Source organism: Fundulus heteroclitus, unplaced genomic scaffold (genome assembly GCF_011125445.2).
Source record: "Fundulus heteroclitus isolate FHET01 unplaced genomic scaffold, MU-UCD_Fhet_4.1 scaffold_288, whole genome shotgun sequence".
Lineage (NCBI taxonomy): Eukaryota > Metazoa > Chordata > Actinopteri > Cyprinodontiformes > Fundulidae > Fundulus > Fundulus heteroclitus.
In genome coordinates this window covers 108,650-125,082 of record NW_023396698.1, presented here as the reverse complement: position 1 = coordinate 125,082, position 16,433 = coordinate 108,650, and the positions used below count along the sequence as shown (strand labels likewise).

The following is a 16,433-nucleotide window of genomic DNA, read 5'->3' as shown; positions in this document are numbered from 1 at the left end:
TACTTGCTTTTATTCTGTTTTATTTTGCTATATTTTAATCATGTAAAGCACTTTGCATTGTCTTTGTACTGAATTGTGCTATATAAATAAATTTGCCTTGCCTTACTGAACAAGACAACTTGGTTTATTTGTGGTCTCTTGCTGCCACCTGGTGGACAGGTTTGAGCAAATAATGCTGTCAAAAGATTAAAAATATATGGTTTGATGTGACTTCCCCACGCCACCACGCCGCCCTGCTCCATGGAATCCACTTGGGGCTGGAATCCACAACACACCAATATGTCTTCTGTCTCTTGACACAGTTTCATGTTGATTAGCTCAGAGGGGTAACATAGCGACCGCTTACAACAAAACATGACACTTCCTGTTGTCAGGGGGCGTGGCCTAAGCAATGTCATCATTTGACCATTGGATATTGTAGAAGACCCGATGATGATCAATCACAGAAAGTTTGGTGCCTCTGTGTGTTTCTGTGTAGGAGATATAACAGTTTTATGTTTTGTGGCGAGTAGGTGAACTTTGACCCCTGCTAACGCCCCTTCAACATGCTCAAAAACTCACCGTTTTGATAACTTTTAATTGGCCATGCCTTATGATCAGACTGACCGAGTTTCAAGCCGCTCGCTCGAAATCCCTAGGAGGAGTTCGATCAAGTACCAATGCTGTAAACGTCAAAATTGAGGTCAAAATCAGACCTTCAATCTAAAATGGCCGACTTCCTGTGATATTTTCACTATGACATTAATTGTAAATTCTGAGCGTCTTGGTGAGCTCTACCACTGTACCAAATTTCATGTCTCTACGATGAAGTAAGTGAATAGCAAAGGGTCTTTTGAAAATTGCTAGGTGGCGCCGTTGAGGCATTTTTGTTTTGATTTTTGTGACGACCTTAAAATACAAAATTTTTAAACAGTCTTCTTGCATCCGCCAAGTTTGGTGAGTTTTTGAGTATGATAAAGCCCCCAAAAAGGCCCCTCTTTGGGGTGGCAGATTAATAATAATAATAATAATAATTAAACAACACAGATACAATAGGCCTTCGCAGCGCTTCGCTGCTCGGGCCTAATAATAATTAACACTACAGATACAACAGGCCTTCGCAGCGCTTTTCTGCTCGGGCCTAATTAACACTACAGATACAATAGGCCTTCGCAGCGCTTAGCTGCTCGGGCCTAATAATTAACACTACAGATACAATAGGCCTTCGCAGCGCTTTGCTGCTCGGGCCTAATTAACACTACAGATACAACAGGCCTTCGCAGCGCTTTTCTGCTTGGGCCTAATTAACACTACAGATACAATAGGCCTTCGCAGCGCTTAGCTGCTCGGGCCTAATAATTAACACTACAGATACAATAGACCTTCGCAGCGCTTCGCTGCTCGGGCCTAATAACGTGTGCATTTGGACATCCATCCATCCATCCTTTTTCTGACCCACTTAGTCCCTTGCATTTGGACAGTAGAAGGAAAATAAAGGGCATTATGTAACCTAACAATGTAAACTCCCAGCTGAGGTTGAAACTATGAATCTCCCTGGTAAGAGAAAACAGTGTTTACCGCATCACTTTATAGCTTGAGATAATAAACTAACAAGTAATTCAATTCAATTCAATTTTATTTATATAGCGCCAAATCATGAAACATGTCATCTCAAGGCACTTTACAAAGTCAAGTTCAATCATATTATACAGATTGGGTCAGATTATACAGATTGGTCAAAAATGTCCTATATAAGGAAACCAGTTGATTGCATCAAAGTCCCGACAAGCAGCAGTCACTCCTGGGGAACCGTAGAGCCACAGGGAGAGTCGTCTGCATTGTACATGGCTTTGCTGCAATCCCTCATACTGAGCAAGCATGAAGCGACAGTGGGAAGAAAAACCACCCATTAACGGGAAGGAAAAACCTCCGGCAGAACCGGGCTCAGTATGAACGGTCATCTGCCTCGACCGACTGGGGTTACAGAAGACAGAACAGAGACACAACAAGACAGACAAACAAGCACAGAAGCACACATTGATCTAGTAATCTGTTCTACATTAGATGGTAGTAGCGGGTGAGCCGTCTTCTCTGGATGATGTCACAGTTAACAGAACGCCAGACCAGGTGTACCTACTATGAAGAAAAAGAGAGAGAGCAAAAAGTTAAAAGCTGAAATGACGACAGTCATTTCAATGTAATACAATGCAAAACTGGAGAACAGTAGACTGAAGAACAGTAGAAATCAGTAGAGTGAGAAAATTAGACCCTGATGTCCTCCAGCAGCCTAGGCCTATCACAGCACAACTATAGAGATAGCTCAGGGTATGAGCCACTCTAACTATAAGCTTTGTCAAAAAGGAAAGTTTTAACATTAGTCTTAAAAATAGATAGGGTGTCTGCCTCACGGACCAAAACTGGGAGTTGGTTCCACAGGAGAGGAGCCTGATAGCTAAAGGATCTGCCTCCCATTCTACTTTTAGAGACTCTAGGAACCAGCAGCAGACCTGCAGTCTGAGAGCGAAGTGCTCTGTTAGGAACATACGGGGTAATCAGAGCTCTGATATATGGTGGAGCTTGATTATTAAGGGCTTTATACGTTAGAAGGAGAATTTTAAATTCTATTCTTGATTTAACAGGAAGCCAATGAAGGGAAGCTAAAATTGGAGAAATATGATCCCTCTTGTTGATTTTCATCAGAACTCTTGCCGCAGCATTTTGAATCAGCTGAAGACTTCGAACTGCATTTTGTGGACTTCCTGATAGTAAAGAATTACAATAGTCCAGCCTTGAAGTAACAAATGCATGGACTAGTTTTTCAGCATCACTCCTGGACAGAATGTTTCTAATTTTGGCGATATTCCGGAGGTGAAAAAAGGAAACTCTGGAAACCTGTTTAATATGGGATTTAAATGACATGTCTTGGTCGAAAACAACACCAAGATTTTTAACTTTATTACCAGAGGCCAAGTTAATGCCATCCAGATTAAGGGATTGATTAAGAACTTTATTTTTTGAAGACTCTGGCCCAAAGATTACAACTTCTGTCTTGTCAGAATTTAAATGCAGGAAATTTAAAGTCATCCAGCTTTTGATGTCATCAAGACATGACTGCAGTCGAAGTAACTGATTGGATTCATCAGGATTTATGGATAAATATAGCTGAGTGTCATCAGCATAACAGTGGAAATTAATCCCATGCTGTCTGATAATTTTGCCAATCGGAAGCATATATATAGTAAATAGAATTGGTCCAAGGACTGAACCCTGTGGTACTCCACAAGTGACCCTAGAGTTTGAGGAAGATTTATTATTAACATGAACAAACTGGAATCTGTCCGACAGATAAGATTTAAACCAGCCTAATGCTTTTCCCTTAATCCCTACAGTATGCTCAAGTCTTTGTAGGAGAATATTGTGATCAACTGTATCAAATGCAGCACTGAGATCTAACAGGACAAGTATAGACACAAGTCCATTATCTGAGGCCATGAGAATATCATTAGTGACCTTCACCAGAGCTGTTTCAGTGCTATGATGAGCTCTGAAGCCTGACTGAAACTCCTCAAGTAGGTCATTACTTTGTAAATGTTCACATAGTTGATTAGCAACTACTTTCTCAAGAATTTTAGATAAGAAAAGAAGATTAGATATAGGTCTGTAATTTACTAACTCATCTTGATCAAGAGATGGTTTCTTAAGTAAAGGTTTAATAACAGCTACTTTAAAAGCCTGTGGTACATATCCATTTACCAAGGATACATTAATCATGTCTAAAATAGGACCACTGATCAGAGGGAATACCTCCTTAAACAACTTGGTTGGGATTGGGTCTAACATACAGGTAGAAGGTTTAGATGAAGCTAAAATTTTAGATAGCTCAGAAAGCTCTACTGCTTTTAAACAGTTCAGACACTGCGCAGGTTCTAAGGATTCCTCCAATGCTGCCTCACTTACTGAGGATGAGGTAATCATGTTTGGGAGGATGCCAATTATTTTATTTTTAATGGAATCAATTTTATTTATGAAGAATCCCATAAAATCATCACTGCTAAGAGCTAAGGGAATGGATGGATCAACAGAGCTGTGGCTCTGAGTAAGTTTGGCAACTGTACTGAAGAGAAATCTAGGATTATTCTTATTCTCCTCAATTAATGATGAAAAATATGCTGCTCTAGCTCTGCGAAGGGTCTTGTTATACAACAATAGACTGTTCTTCCAGATTAGGTAGGATTCCTCTTGGTGTGTAGAGCGCCATTTTCTCTCCAATTTCCTAACATTGTGCTTCAAGGAACGCAGCTCTGAATTAAACCAAGGAGCCAGCTTCCTGTGAATAATCACCTTCTTTTTCAAGGGAGCTACATTGTCTAATGCAGAACGCAATGACGAAGTCATACCGTTTACAAAGACATCTATTTGTGAATTGGAAGAAACAACATTGCTGCTATCTGCAGGGCATTTCTGCAATACGGAGGATATTAAAAAGGGGACAGACTCTTTAAGTTTTGATACAGCATTATCCGATAAAGATCTACTATAATGGAACCCTCTTTTGGGGGTGGAGAACTCAGTTAGATTAAACTCAAATGTTATTAAAAAATGATCAGATAGGACAGGGTTGTGAGGAAATACTGTTAATTCTTCACAATCAATGCCATATGTCAGAACAAGGTCTAAAGTATGGAGCCGAGAGTGCGTCGGTTCATGCACATTTTGAGCAAAACCAATTGAATCTAGGATAGTTTTAAAGGCTACACTAAGGTTATCACATTCTGTGTCAACATGGATGTTAAAATCACCCACTATAATAACCTTATCAGTATTTAACACCAAATCAGATAAGAAATCTGACAACTCATCCAAAAACTGAGTGTAAGGGCCTGGTGGACGATACAAAACAACAAACAGAAGAGGTTTTATTGCTTTGCAGCTTGGATGAGGGAAACTGAGGGTTAAATGTTCAAAAGAACTGTAGTTATTAATTGGCCTGGGACTAATTAATAAATCAGACTGAAAGATAGTTGCCACTCCTCCTCCTCTTCCCACAGATCTGGGAATGTGGAAATTTGAATAATTGGAGGGAGTTGACTCATTTATACTAACGTAGTCCTCTTGTAGCCAGGTTTCTGTGAGACAAAACAAATCAATCTGTTTATCAGAAATCAATTCATTAACTAACAAAGTCTTTGGAGGGAGAGACCTTATATTTAATAGACCACATTTAGTTGTTTTATTTTTAGGTTCAAGGTGAACCGTATTGATTTTTATTAGGTTTTTATGATTTGTTCCTTTTAGATAAGTTTTTGATCTGTTAAGTTTTGGCCGTGGGAAAGACACCGTCTCAATAGGATAATGGATGGGTAACAGTACAGAAGCTGCAGAGAGGTGTGTTAAACTACGGCTCTGCTTCCTGGTCTGGACCCTGGATTGTCAGCATTTAGGAGGACTAATAAATCCGGCCAGATTTCTAGAAAGAAGAGCTGCACCATCCAAAGTAGGATGGATGCCGTCTCTCCGGATCAGACCAGGTTTTCCCCAGAAAGTTCTCCAGTTATCAATGTAGCCCACGTCGTTTTCAGGACACCACCTAGACAACCAGCGGTTGAATGATGACATGCGGCTAAACATGTCATCACTGGTCAAATCAGGCAGGGGACCAGAGAAAATTACGGAGTCCGACATTGCTTTAGCAAACTCACACACCGAAGCAACACCAACTTTAGTGACCTCCGATCGGCGTGATCGGGTGTCATTACCGCCAGCGTGAATAACAATCTTACTGTATTTACGCTTATCCTTAGCCAGCAGTTTTAGGTAAGATTCTATGTCGCCCGTTCTGGCCCCTGGCAGGCATTTAACTATGGTCCCTGGTGTCTCTAGTGCCACGTTTCTGACTATTGAGCTCCCAATAACCAGGATCGGCTTCTCAGCGGGTGTGTCGCTGAGTGGGGAAAATTTATTTGAAACGCAGACGGGTCGGTGGTGAACTGGGGGCTGAAATCTAGAGCTATGCTTCCTACGAACTGTCACCCAGCCGGCCTGCTTACCCGGCTGCTCGGGTGCTTCTGGAGGACCACTAAGTGAACTAACGCTAGGTCTATGTGGCTCCGCGCTAGCAGAGGGGCGGCTATCAGCTGGTCTTTCCATAGCACGGAGCCGGGACTCTAATTCTGACACCCTCGCCTCCAAAGCTACAAAAACACTACATTTATTACAAGTACCATTATCACTAAAGGAGGCAGAGGAATAGCTAAACATCTGACACAGAGAGCAGGAGATAAGGGGAGACTTAGTCAGAGACGGAGAAGCTGAAGTAATAGTAGGAGAGGAAGCCATTGTGGAGCTAAGGCTAGGCTAGGCTAAAGCTAGGCTAGCGCCCTTCTACCACGCCAAGAGAGCAAACCGTGAAACACAAGGAGTTCCCAAGCGTGATGTGCAGCAACAGAAAATGTTTTAAAAGTGCTTATGTGTTAGAAACAGATGTTACAGCAAAGAGATTAAAGATAAAAGCGAGAGAATCTGGAGCAACAAACCGTTGCTCACGCAGTGAAAACAGGAAGTGATACAATACGCCTTACCGCAAACAGGAAGTGACGTCACTTAGAAAATAAAAGTAGAAATAAATGAGGCCTCAGTGTTTCCCACAGGTATCACAGTATTCATTTGTGTACTGTGATACAGTCACTATCATTACTATGATGATATATCTTAATATTACAGTTGCCATTTATGAATTTATATTATAGCTGTATTGGCCAATTTTTTTAATTTTTGGTCTGCAATGTGTATAACATTTTCTGTACTTCACACTTATTTGATGATCATAAAACCTGTTTTATGATCATACTTCAAAAATAAGTTTTGATGTACACTTATTTGATAATCATAAAAGCTCAAACATGGGATTTTACAAAATGAGACAAAAACCTTAAGATTCTCTGGCTGATTTATCGGGTAAACCATCATTGTGATTTGCCAGAGCTGCTTCGGAGTTAGATTATCCGCCATCCTAATTGGATGGGGGGGGGGGGGGGGTCATACACTTTCCTTCATTATTCTTTGATGCTTTTACTAGTGTGATATTCCAGTCAGTACTGTTTGATAATATTCTATGTAAGATGTTTGCACTGCAACATAAGCAAAACAAACCAGAAAAGATAAAGGGCAAATCCGTCCCTTATTCCTAATCATGAAACTAACCCTTGGAGGAAATATCAAGAAGGTGATTAGTCTCTAGGTTGTGCAGTGGGCTGTAGTATTTTGAGATTTTGAGGTCACACAAGTTCTGACATCACGCTACAGCCGTTCAATCCTACACACCCAGAAAATAACATAATTATGTTTAACTTCAAAGACTTGTCGGATAATAAAATATCAGTATGGTTACAGTCAACATTTTTTTGTAATTATATCTGAAAGACATGCAGAAGCTTTAAACCTTTGATTGTGGACACTTTTTCCAGGGATGAAACATCCTTGATCTGTTTTTCACACACTGAACATGTATTGGGCTATTTCAACATTCTCTACCCCTTGGTCAGCTCTGTATGGAGGACCAAGTCTTCCATATCTAAAAATAAATACAGAAATAAATAAATGCTCAATAAATAAATAAGCATACAATTAATTGCCACCAAATTAATAAATGTAGGTAGAAATTAAATTATACAGTGAGACATAAATGTATATATCTCTTTTAATTAGCTTATTCTTTTATTCGCCTTTGTAATAATTACCTTATTTATTTATTGTGCATTATAATCTTCAACTTTATTTATTAATTACTTATTTTTTTAAGTATTTATTTTTGTGCATGTTATAATATTTTTGTCTGTTTTATTCTTCCTTTGTATTTTTTTACCCTATATATTTCTGTGATGCTATTTATTTCTGCCTGTCGTTTTTACATTTCTGCCTGTCCTTTTTACATTTCTGTATGCATTTCTGCCTCATTATGCAAATGAGGAGGGGCTGTGTCTTAAGGGCTCAACTTCTTCCCATTGGTTGGTTAGCATTTTACTGCGTCGGTCAAATCTACATGGCTTTTCCCCGCACTAAAGCATTGTTAAGTAATGTCAAACTTAGCAGTCAGACGTTCAGTGGCCGACCTCTTAAGGAAAGCTGCTAATAGACTGGAATAATTAGAACGCTGTACATTTGGGATTTGAATGTTTTTCTGTGGTTTCAGATTCGGCTTTTCCAGATAACTCATCGGCGGATGGTTTATTCTACAAAACAGACACCTCTTTGCAAACACAGCAAGGCAGACAGTCAGCTACAACCATAGTTTCCTCAAAACGAGTCTCCCATCGCGCTGGGTGAATTACATTGGACCCTATGCAGAGCTCGCTTGATAAGAAAATACTGTAGTTGATTATAAAAGTCCCGTTGACTCCACGGAGTCAACAGGATCTAGCTCATGGTTGATCCGGTTGAGGGACTCCAATTTCGGCCAGCGTCTCTCAGCTGCTCCCTCCTCCCACACGCGGTGATGCAGTTAGAGACCATCAAAAAACCTTTGAACCAAGCACTCTTGAGAAACAAAAATCAATAAATTCTGTATTTTATGACCACCTATGACAAAACTAATATAAAATCATGCCACTAAATAACATCTGTAAGGCACACTTGTTTTTATTCCATTTTAAGCTATTTTCAATTTTTAAGATTTATTCAAAGACAATAGTTGGCTGAAGTAGTAGAACAATTTCACAAAGAATTTGAGTGAGTGGGTCACATGACCTGGAAGCTATTGAAGAAAAGTCCAAATTTTTGTCTTGAAAATTGAAAATAGCTTAAAAATTAACGACAAGCTGTACCTCGTTACTGTCAAGCTAGTCACTCCACTGTTACCAAGAACCAGTTAATGCTAATCGGGATTCCTCTAAAAAGAGCGCTCCCGGACGAGCCCCCATATATGTCACGACCCCCTGTTGGTCTAGGGAAGTGGGGTCATGAACATATAGGCAGAAACCGGTAAGTTATTATAAAATTATAATTTATTTGATAACAAGAGGTGCAAGCAATAAACAAACAAAAGGAGGGTGGATGAGGGTGCTGTGAAAATAACAAACCAAACTAAATAAAAGAGATCCTCAAAAGGAGGATTGTGCCTAACTATACATTTAAACAGAGGAGATTCTTACTAAAAAACACAGAGAGCACAGCACCCACTACACCTAATGAAACTAACATAGGAAAACTCAGTGTGGCAGTCAGTAAGAACTCTGGCCCTAATTCCACCCTCTTTCCTGGCCTCAAGGTAATAAATGCACAAAAAGCAAACACAACAAAAGATACTGGCACAGGCTACTAAACACAAACCAAAATGGGTAACCATAAACTTAAATGAGCCACTCCACTAGACACAAATACATCAGCTAACAAACAATTTCTCATTCACACGAGGCACACAAGTCAATGGGCTGTGACAAGCTGCCTCAATCAACGGGTTGGCTCTCCTTATGAGCAGGAGGTGATTGTAGGTGGTGACGAGCCATTGGTTGAGGTGGAACCGAGGGAACCAATAGAGGGGATTGAGGTCAGCACCCTAGAAAGCAGGAAGTAGGCAGGTCTTTCTACAGGAACATGCAGCCTACTTAGAAATGAGAAAGAAAAAAGGAGGAAACACAAATATGACGGCAACAGCCGTGACAGCATTCATTAAAGATCCAATAGCATGACTAGGAAATTATACAGCATAAAACTCAGGCAAATTATTTACATCATGTATGTCTGTGTAACTTAAGGTGAAGATTCTAAATATGATAGATTTTTACCAGAACACATTTAACCAAGTTAGATTCTTCTATTTTTAGCATCAAAACCTGAGAATATCCCATTATTAATTAAATAAACAATTTACTACATTAGTCTACAGGTAGAAGATGCAAAAGATAAAATGTCCCACTGGTGTATGTCCACTTAATAAAACATTCAGATTTTTTTAAGAGATAAAATTAATGTTTTATTAGTTTATGCAGATATGTCAGCTAGGCTACCATCTGTACTGGGATAAGTGGATGGTGTCTAACCCGAGTTTCCAAGTTTATCTACGACTTCACACTGTGTCTAGCATTCTTTTTGAATGGGAACTGGGTAAATACAATTTCTGACCATTACAGTACATTGAATTAGCATTTTTCCGTAGCACTGTAAATTTGAGTGTCATCTCTGAATGTGAATATCATTAGTTTAATAAAATCAAGACGTTTGCTGTCACTTACATGCAAATCCTCAAATGTTGCTGACGTATCTCTATCCATTACTTATTGTCAAGGGATGAATGTCAATACTGCAATGCCAAAATGAACCACACACATGCACAAACAATCAGAGAAAGAGAGAGAATAATTTAAGCTGTGAAAAACACTACAAACATTGAAATACAAGTTAACATCAGAGTTAGTGTAACTGGTTCACCCTTCATTGTGTTCTGTTCGCGAGTGGCTCAAAGAAGGACAGAGGCTGAATCTGGGTTGACTTGACATTTAATCTCTCTCTGTTTGAAGAAGACAGACTGCGATGAGTAATTGTACAATTTGGTCCAAAACACCTTTCTGAACAAGAAAATTTTCTCCTCTCGAAGCAGTAGTTTTTCGCGCAGCGGTAGATAAACCATGCGCAGAAGTAGTTTAACAAACATGCAAATATGTTTATTTTGCTCGCGGGAATTATGACAAACGTGATTCCATAGTGGTGCCCCAGATTTTTGATTCTGAGTAGAAATTACTAATTGTATTAATAATTGCCATAGGCCATTTATCAAGGGTTTTTATTCATGAAAAAAACTAAATTTTGTTGCACAAAAATAGAATTCACCCCACTGTGGATTTTTAATTGTTTTTTCTTCTGCAGAATGATGTGGTTGTTTCTTGGCGGCCTTCGTCTGAGTTTCCTGGGAATGTGTAAGAACTCTCATGTTGTCTTCTTCTTTATTTATATCAGAGTTCTTGATCAGGGTTGTGAAACAGTCTATTTTTTTACCAATAAAAAAAGCTGGAAAAGCAAAGCTTAGCAGGATCCTTATGATTAAAAATGACAAGTTTGCAATGCGATTATTAACCTTACAAATTTATTTATTTATGGTACAATATTAGGTTATATTACCCTCTAGCATACATCCATGTGACAATAGTTAAATTTGTTGCAAAGATGAAAGAATGAGAGTTAGCGGTTAAGTGAACACAGATGACCTAATGTCCTGATGCATCTCAATAAGCCAGGTAGAAAAGTTAAAAAAGTTGAGTAGGTCCAATGAACTGGGTCTTCTTTGATGAAACGTTTTGTCTCTTCTCCTGGAGACTTTTTCAGTCAATAGGGCCGGACGATAATTTGATAACAATATATATCGACCAATAGACGTGTAGTGCAATAGAAAAAAAAGAGTCAGTAAAAAGTTCAATAGAAGAAAAGTTTTCCTTCCTTTTGCATTCGAGCCTTTCATGTAGGTTAATACCACTGCCATTACATCCTCCCAACCAATCATAAACATAGATCCAGGAACGCTCTGTCACCAGGCTCCACCCCATTCAAGAGTTCAGAGAGCATGTGTTTTTTTTTTTTTTTTTTCTTTATTAAAAACTTGCAGTTTTGGTAAAAAGTTGGTTGAGTAAATGGTTGAGTTTGAATTCAATGTTTGTGTTCTTTATCTAAAAATAGGCCATTAAGCAACAGCATAAAAATGGTCAGGGCTGCATTATATATATATATATATATATATATATATATATATATATATATATATATTAGAATTATCAATTTCGATCAATATGATTTCTAGTTTATCAATATGAAATGCTTTTTTGCTATATGTTGCAGTCCTAAGTCTGAACAAGTAAACTGAGCCTTAAAAGCAGTACCTTTCAATGGCAGACCTGTTGATCTACTATTTGAAGGTACTGGAGAATTCAGTATCCTCTGATCCTGCTCTCTGATTTGACATGTCCTACGACTTTGTGATTGAGTTTCTGTCAAACACTTCATCTTTGGTATACTACCACAAACAGCTTAATGTGGAATTTGGTGAGGAAATGTAACTGAACTTATTGCACAGGTAGCATCCTATCACAATACCAGGCTGAAAATCACTAGGCTTCAGGAAGCATAGTAGTCTTCAGCCCTGGGTACTGGATTTTGTTCACCTGTGGCCATGGAAGTGACTGAAACACTAGAATTCAAATGGGGTGGGGTGACCCAATATTTTTGGCAGTATAGTGTAGTTGAAATTAAATTACTGTTGAAACCTCTATTACGTATAAATGAAGTGGGAACACCTTGTTTTTTGTCAGAGAATTTTACTATCTGCTCAGTATCAGCAGTTAGGTAGTTACCTATGCTTTTCTTTCTGAATGCGGGCTGGAATATACAGTTTTTTATTTATTTATATATATATATATTGTGTTTAATAGTCTTTTGTTCTGACTTTTCTTCTGACTGTGCATGCTCTGCTTGCAACTGACTGACTTGGCAGTTACAAGGGTGAGGGCATTGTCAGCGGCAGTCCTGAGAAAGTATGGGAATGTCTGAAACCAGTTCCCAATGGGCTCCGAGTCAAGTGGGACAGTAATGTCAAAAGGTTTGAGCTTCTTGAACAGATCATGGAGGTGTGTTCCCTTTCTTACTCTGTCTCTGTAGTTTTAATAAAGATTTGTTGGACATGTATTGGCTTTTCATATAAACGTGTAACATATTAGAAGCCAAAATAAATAGAAGCCAAGCTGTTTCTATCTGATTTGGTTGTGTTATTCATCCAGTCCCCTTAAAACAAAGCATATTACGGCAACACCAGAGACATACATGCAAAAGCAAATAAACATGAAATCTGTCAGATATATAAACACATTTTTGGCACCTTGTTCCATCTGTCTTAATGCACTGATGTCAATTTTCTTTATTTAGCTTCATTTGTGTCTCCCACTTTTGTGCAGGATATATCCATCTGCCGAACAGTCACACCCTCAGCAGCTATGGGTATCATAGCGCCACGAGACTTTGTTGACGTCATTTTAGTTAAGCAATATGAAGATGGCAGCATTTCCTCTAATGGTATGTAATTTAACGTCTTCTTGATTCTTTACAAGCCTAATGAGGGTGCATTGTGGGATTTGACTAAGCTGTGGTTTCAATAAGCTGGAAAACAATACCTTTCTGAAAACGTTAAAGGAGATAAATGAAATTTTGACCACTGTCTGTAGACCAAAACAATTTAATAACATTTTATTTATATAGTGCAAATTCACAACACATGTCATCTCAAGGCACTTTACAAAATCTAATTTGATCATATCATCCAGACATATTGGTCAAAAAGTTTCCTATCTAAAGAAACCCAGCAGATTGCATCAAGTCTTGACAACCAGCATTCACTTCTCATGAAAGAGCGTAGAGCCACAGGGACAGTCGTCTGCATTATCGATGGCTTTGCAGCAATCCCTTATGCTGAGCTTGCATGAAGCGACATTGGAGAGGAGAACTCCCCTTTAACAGGGAGGAGAACCTCCAGCAGAACCAGGCTGAGGCCTCGACCGACTGGGAGTTGAGAAGACAGAGCAGAGACCCCCTGCTGTTTGCTTATTGCTGTGGAGTTAGATGATCCAATTCATTAGAATCAACATAGATTCCAATAAAAAAAATTCTTCTACATTTAACCCATCCCTTAGGAAGCAGTGGGCAGCCACTAAGGGGCTCCCAGGGAGCAATCTGAAGCTAAGGGTCTTGCTCAGGGACCCAAAGTGGCAGTCTGCAGAGGTCAAACGGTTACTTACAGCTTTCTCAGAATGCAAGTGCACAGCTCTAATCACTAGGCCACCTATCTCCCTATTGAGATATGATTTGTTAGTTGCTCATTTCTTTAAATTTGAGGGTGTTTTATTTCTTGAGGCTATCACCTGGCATTTTTCTAAGCTGATTCTGTATTTATCGTTTCCAGTTGATTTTTCAATTATTGTAAGAAAGAAACCTGTCTTTGCTTTTCTTAATGATCTTACCACAATTCTCAACATGGTGAAGTAATAAAGCTGGTTTTGATTTTGTTGTATCTCTTCATAACCTCAACAACTTTTGTTCCGGTGACAGTATTTCACATAGTTTTTGCAATTTCTGTGTGTGTTGGCAAGATTATACAAACACTAGCAAATGTCATCTAGCATAGAGGTGGTGATATTTAGCCTTGGTCACACACCAATATGATTTTGTTAAGCTGACATGTATTCTAATGCTTTTCATATGAATTCCAACAGCGACAAATGTGAGTCATCCCCGTTGTCCTCCCCAGCCTGGCTATGTGAGAGGATTCAACCATGCATGTGGCTGCATTTGTATTCCAGTCTCGGGGTGAGATTACTGACTCACAACATGTATGTGTATCTTATTTTATTAAAATATTTTTTGTTTGTTCAGTTTCTCTCTCTCTTTGTGTTAAATTGCATTTGCAGGGAACCCAGCAAAACTCAGGTGTTGACTTTCTTCCAGACAGATCTGGGTGGCCTCCTTCCACGCTCTGTGGTCGACTCATTCTTCCCTTCCAGCATGGCTGAGTTCTATAGCCACCTGACCAAGGCAGTTAAATCCCTCAAGGACCATTGAGACAAAGAGTAACAAAGGCTGGTTCTGTTGGGCCTACTCATCATGCCACATGTTCTATTTCAAAGAATGCAACAGAAAATATTAGATAGTGATGCAAAATATCTAATTCTAGTCAATCCACTAGATGTTGGTTAGAGTATGAATTCTTGCAGGAGGGATCCTGTAAATGTTTAACAGCTAACACTCATGTCTAGAATGAGAAAAAAGGTCATGCATATCAGAAAGCCTTTAACTTTACTTACTACATTTCCAACAGTTGAGTTTATTTGCCCTTTCCAAAGACTGAAGATGCATTCAAAGTGATTTCTTTTTAAATATATGCAGTGATATATAAACATAGCATACTTCCTGTAGCTAAATATTAAAGCTCAAGATGTTTTTACCATCTGTTAGCATACCTCTAAGTATGCAGGTAAAAGTATGCAGACCTCATTAACCTTTTGCCCTATATTAGTATTAGAGGTGGCATGTGAGTGCCTTTTTTAAACAAGAGACTTGTCCTCTTTTTATCCTAATGCACTTTGAATAGAAAATTAAATTTGACTTTATTTTGAAGTTCAATGAATCCCTTACACAGCTAGTTGTCTTCTATAGATCATAGATCTATAGACTGTTTTTTGTCCATAGATCTGAGTTTTATATTTAAAATTGTTTTATTCATTGCCTTCCCCTTAGAGACAATGTTGATGTCTTTAATTATCTGGCCTCCAAAGCATCATATATGTGTCAAAACAGACTTTTTCCTAATTGTAGGTACTGTATATGCTACAAGCATTTATTTAGTTAATTTTTTTTCCTACTGTCTGGGACTTGGGAAATTGCTGTGCTGATGCATGTTTTGTTGTTAATTCTATTTTTTTAATTGTAAACTGGGATATATGCATGGAATTTAGTGTACAACCATTTTTCTTTAATAATTATTTTTGATAGCTCAGGACTACTGAGCTAATTTTCCTATTTTTTTCTTGCTGCTGAGAGATGAGCTCACATAAACCCAGGCTGAGGGTTTAAAATCATGGCTTGTTGAGATTCTTTAACACAAAAATATAGAGGATATGAAAAATTCAATCAAACATTTAAATATTATTGGAATTATGGGAGAGAGAGACAAACAAGTGGTGTACATTTTTCAGCTGTCTTATTAAATATAAATGACTAATGTAAACATTTAATTAGGAAGATTTCCACTGTGGCTGACTATTTTAACCATCCAGTGTTGTAATTTTCCATTCCAGTGTTTATAGTGCTTACATGTGCATGTCCAGACATTTTCCAGTCTGTGGCCTGTCTGTGTGCCTGGCCCCACCAGATGTTGCTGTGGAGCTCTATGTTCACAATAATCAATGAGACAGGATAATTCTTTACAGAGTAATATTGTAAAAAATAAAGATTCCGTTACCAATAAAATGCTGTTATAAACATTTGTGTCTATATATCTAAGTCTGCCAGAAAACTGACAAGCTCAGTAGGCTAAATCCTGTTGAGGCGCCTTGATATTGGGGCCAGCCCACCGTTTTTTTAAATAACGAACATCTGAAATCACAGTGTGCATGCCCAACACGCTCTCACTAGACAGCCGTGGAGCACAAATACTACGGCCCCAACCTCGGATCATCCAATCAAAATACTGGAAATGCCCACGTTACGTTTACATTATGCCAGAAAGTGTGCAACAATCTAGTGTTGGTTGTCTTTGCTAGCTCATTAAAGGATTTATGTGAATCTTTTCTGATCAACAAATTAAAGGTATACTATGCAACCGGGGTTGATTTTCCAGCGAGGCTCCCCCCAGAGGGCGAAAGTAAAAGTGCACTGTCATAAAGATGCTCAGCTGTGCGTCAAGCCAGGCGAGGTTGTTTTGAGCTTAG

General features: G+C 38.7%; 1 protein-coding gene across 3 annotated transcripts in view; it reads left to right on the top strand.

Annotated features, from left to right (window-relative positions):
* Positions 1 to 15,986, top strand: part of stard5 (StAR-related lipid transfer (START) domain containing 5) — a 35,297-nt gene extending 19,311 nt beyond the window's left edge. The window contains exons 2-6 of one of the 3 annotated variants that reach the window (XM_036130176.1): positions 10,837 to 10,886; positions 12,452 to 12,584; positions 12,909 to 13,026; positions 14,220 to 14,313; positions 14,415 to 15,986. In XM_036130176.1, the coding sequence (XP_035986069.1) occupies positions 10,837 to 10,886; positions 12,452 to 12,584; positions 12,909 to 13,026; positions 14,220 to 14,313; positions 14,415 to 14,565 (546 nt within the window). In that variant the 3' untranslated portion in view covers positions 14,566 to 15,986. The remainder of the gene's footprint in view (positions 1 to 10,836; positions 10,887 to 12,451; positions 12,585 to 12,908; positions 13,027 to 14,219; positions 14,314 to 14,414) is intronic. The other 2 variants (XM_036130175.1, XM_036130177.1) reach the window with 2 other exon arrangements.
* The last annotated feature ends 447 nt before the right edge of the window (positions 15,987 to 16,433 follow it).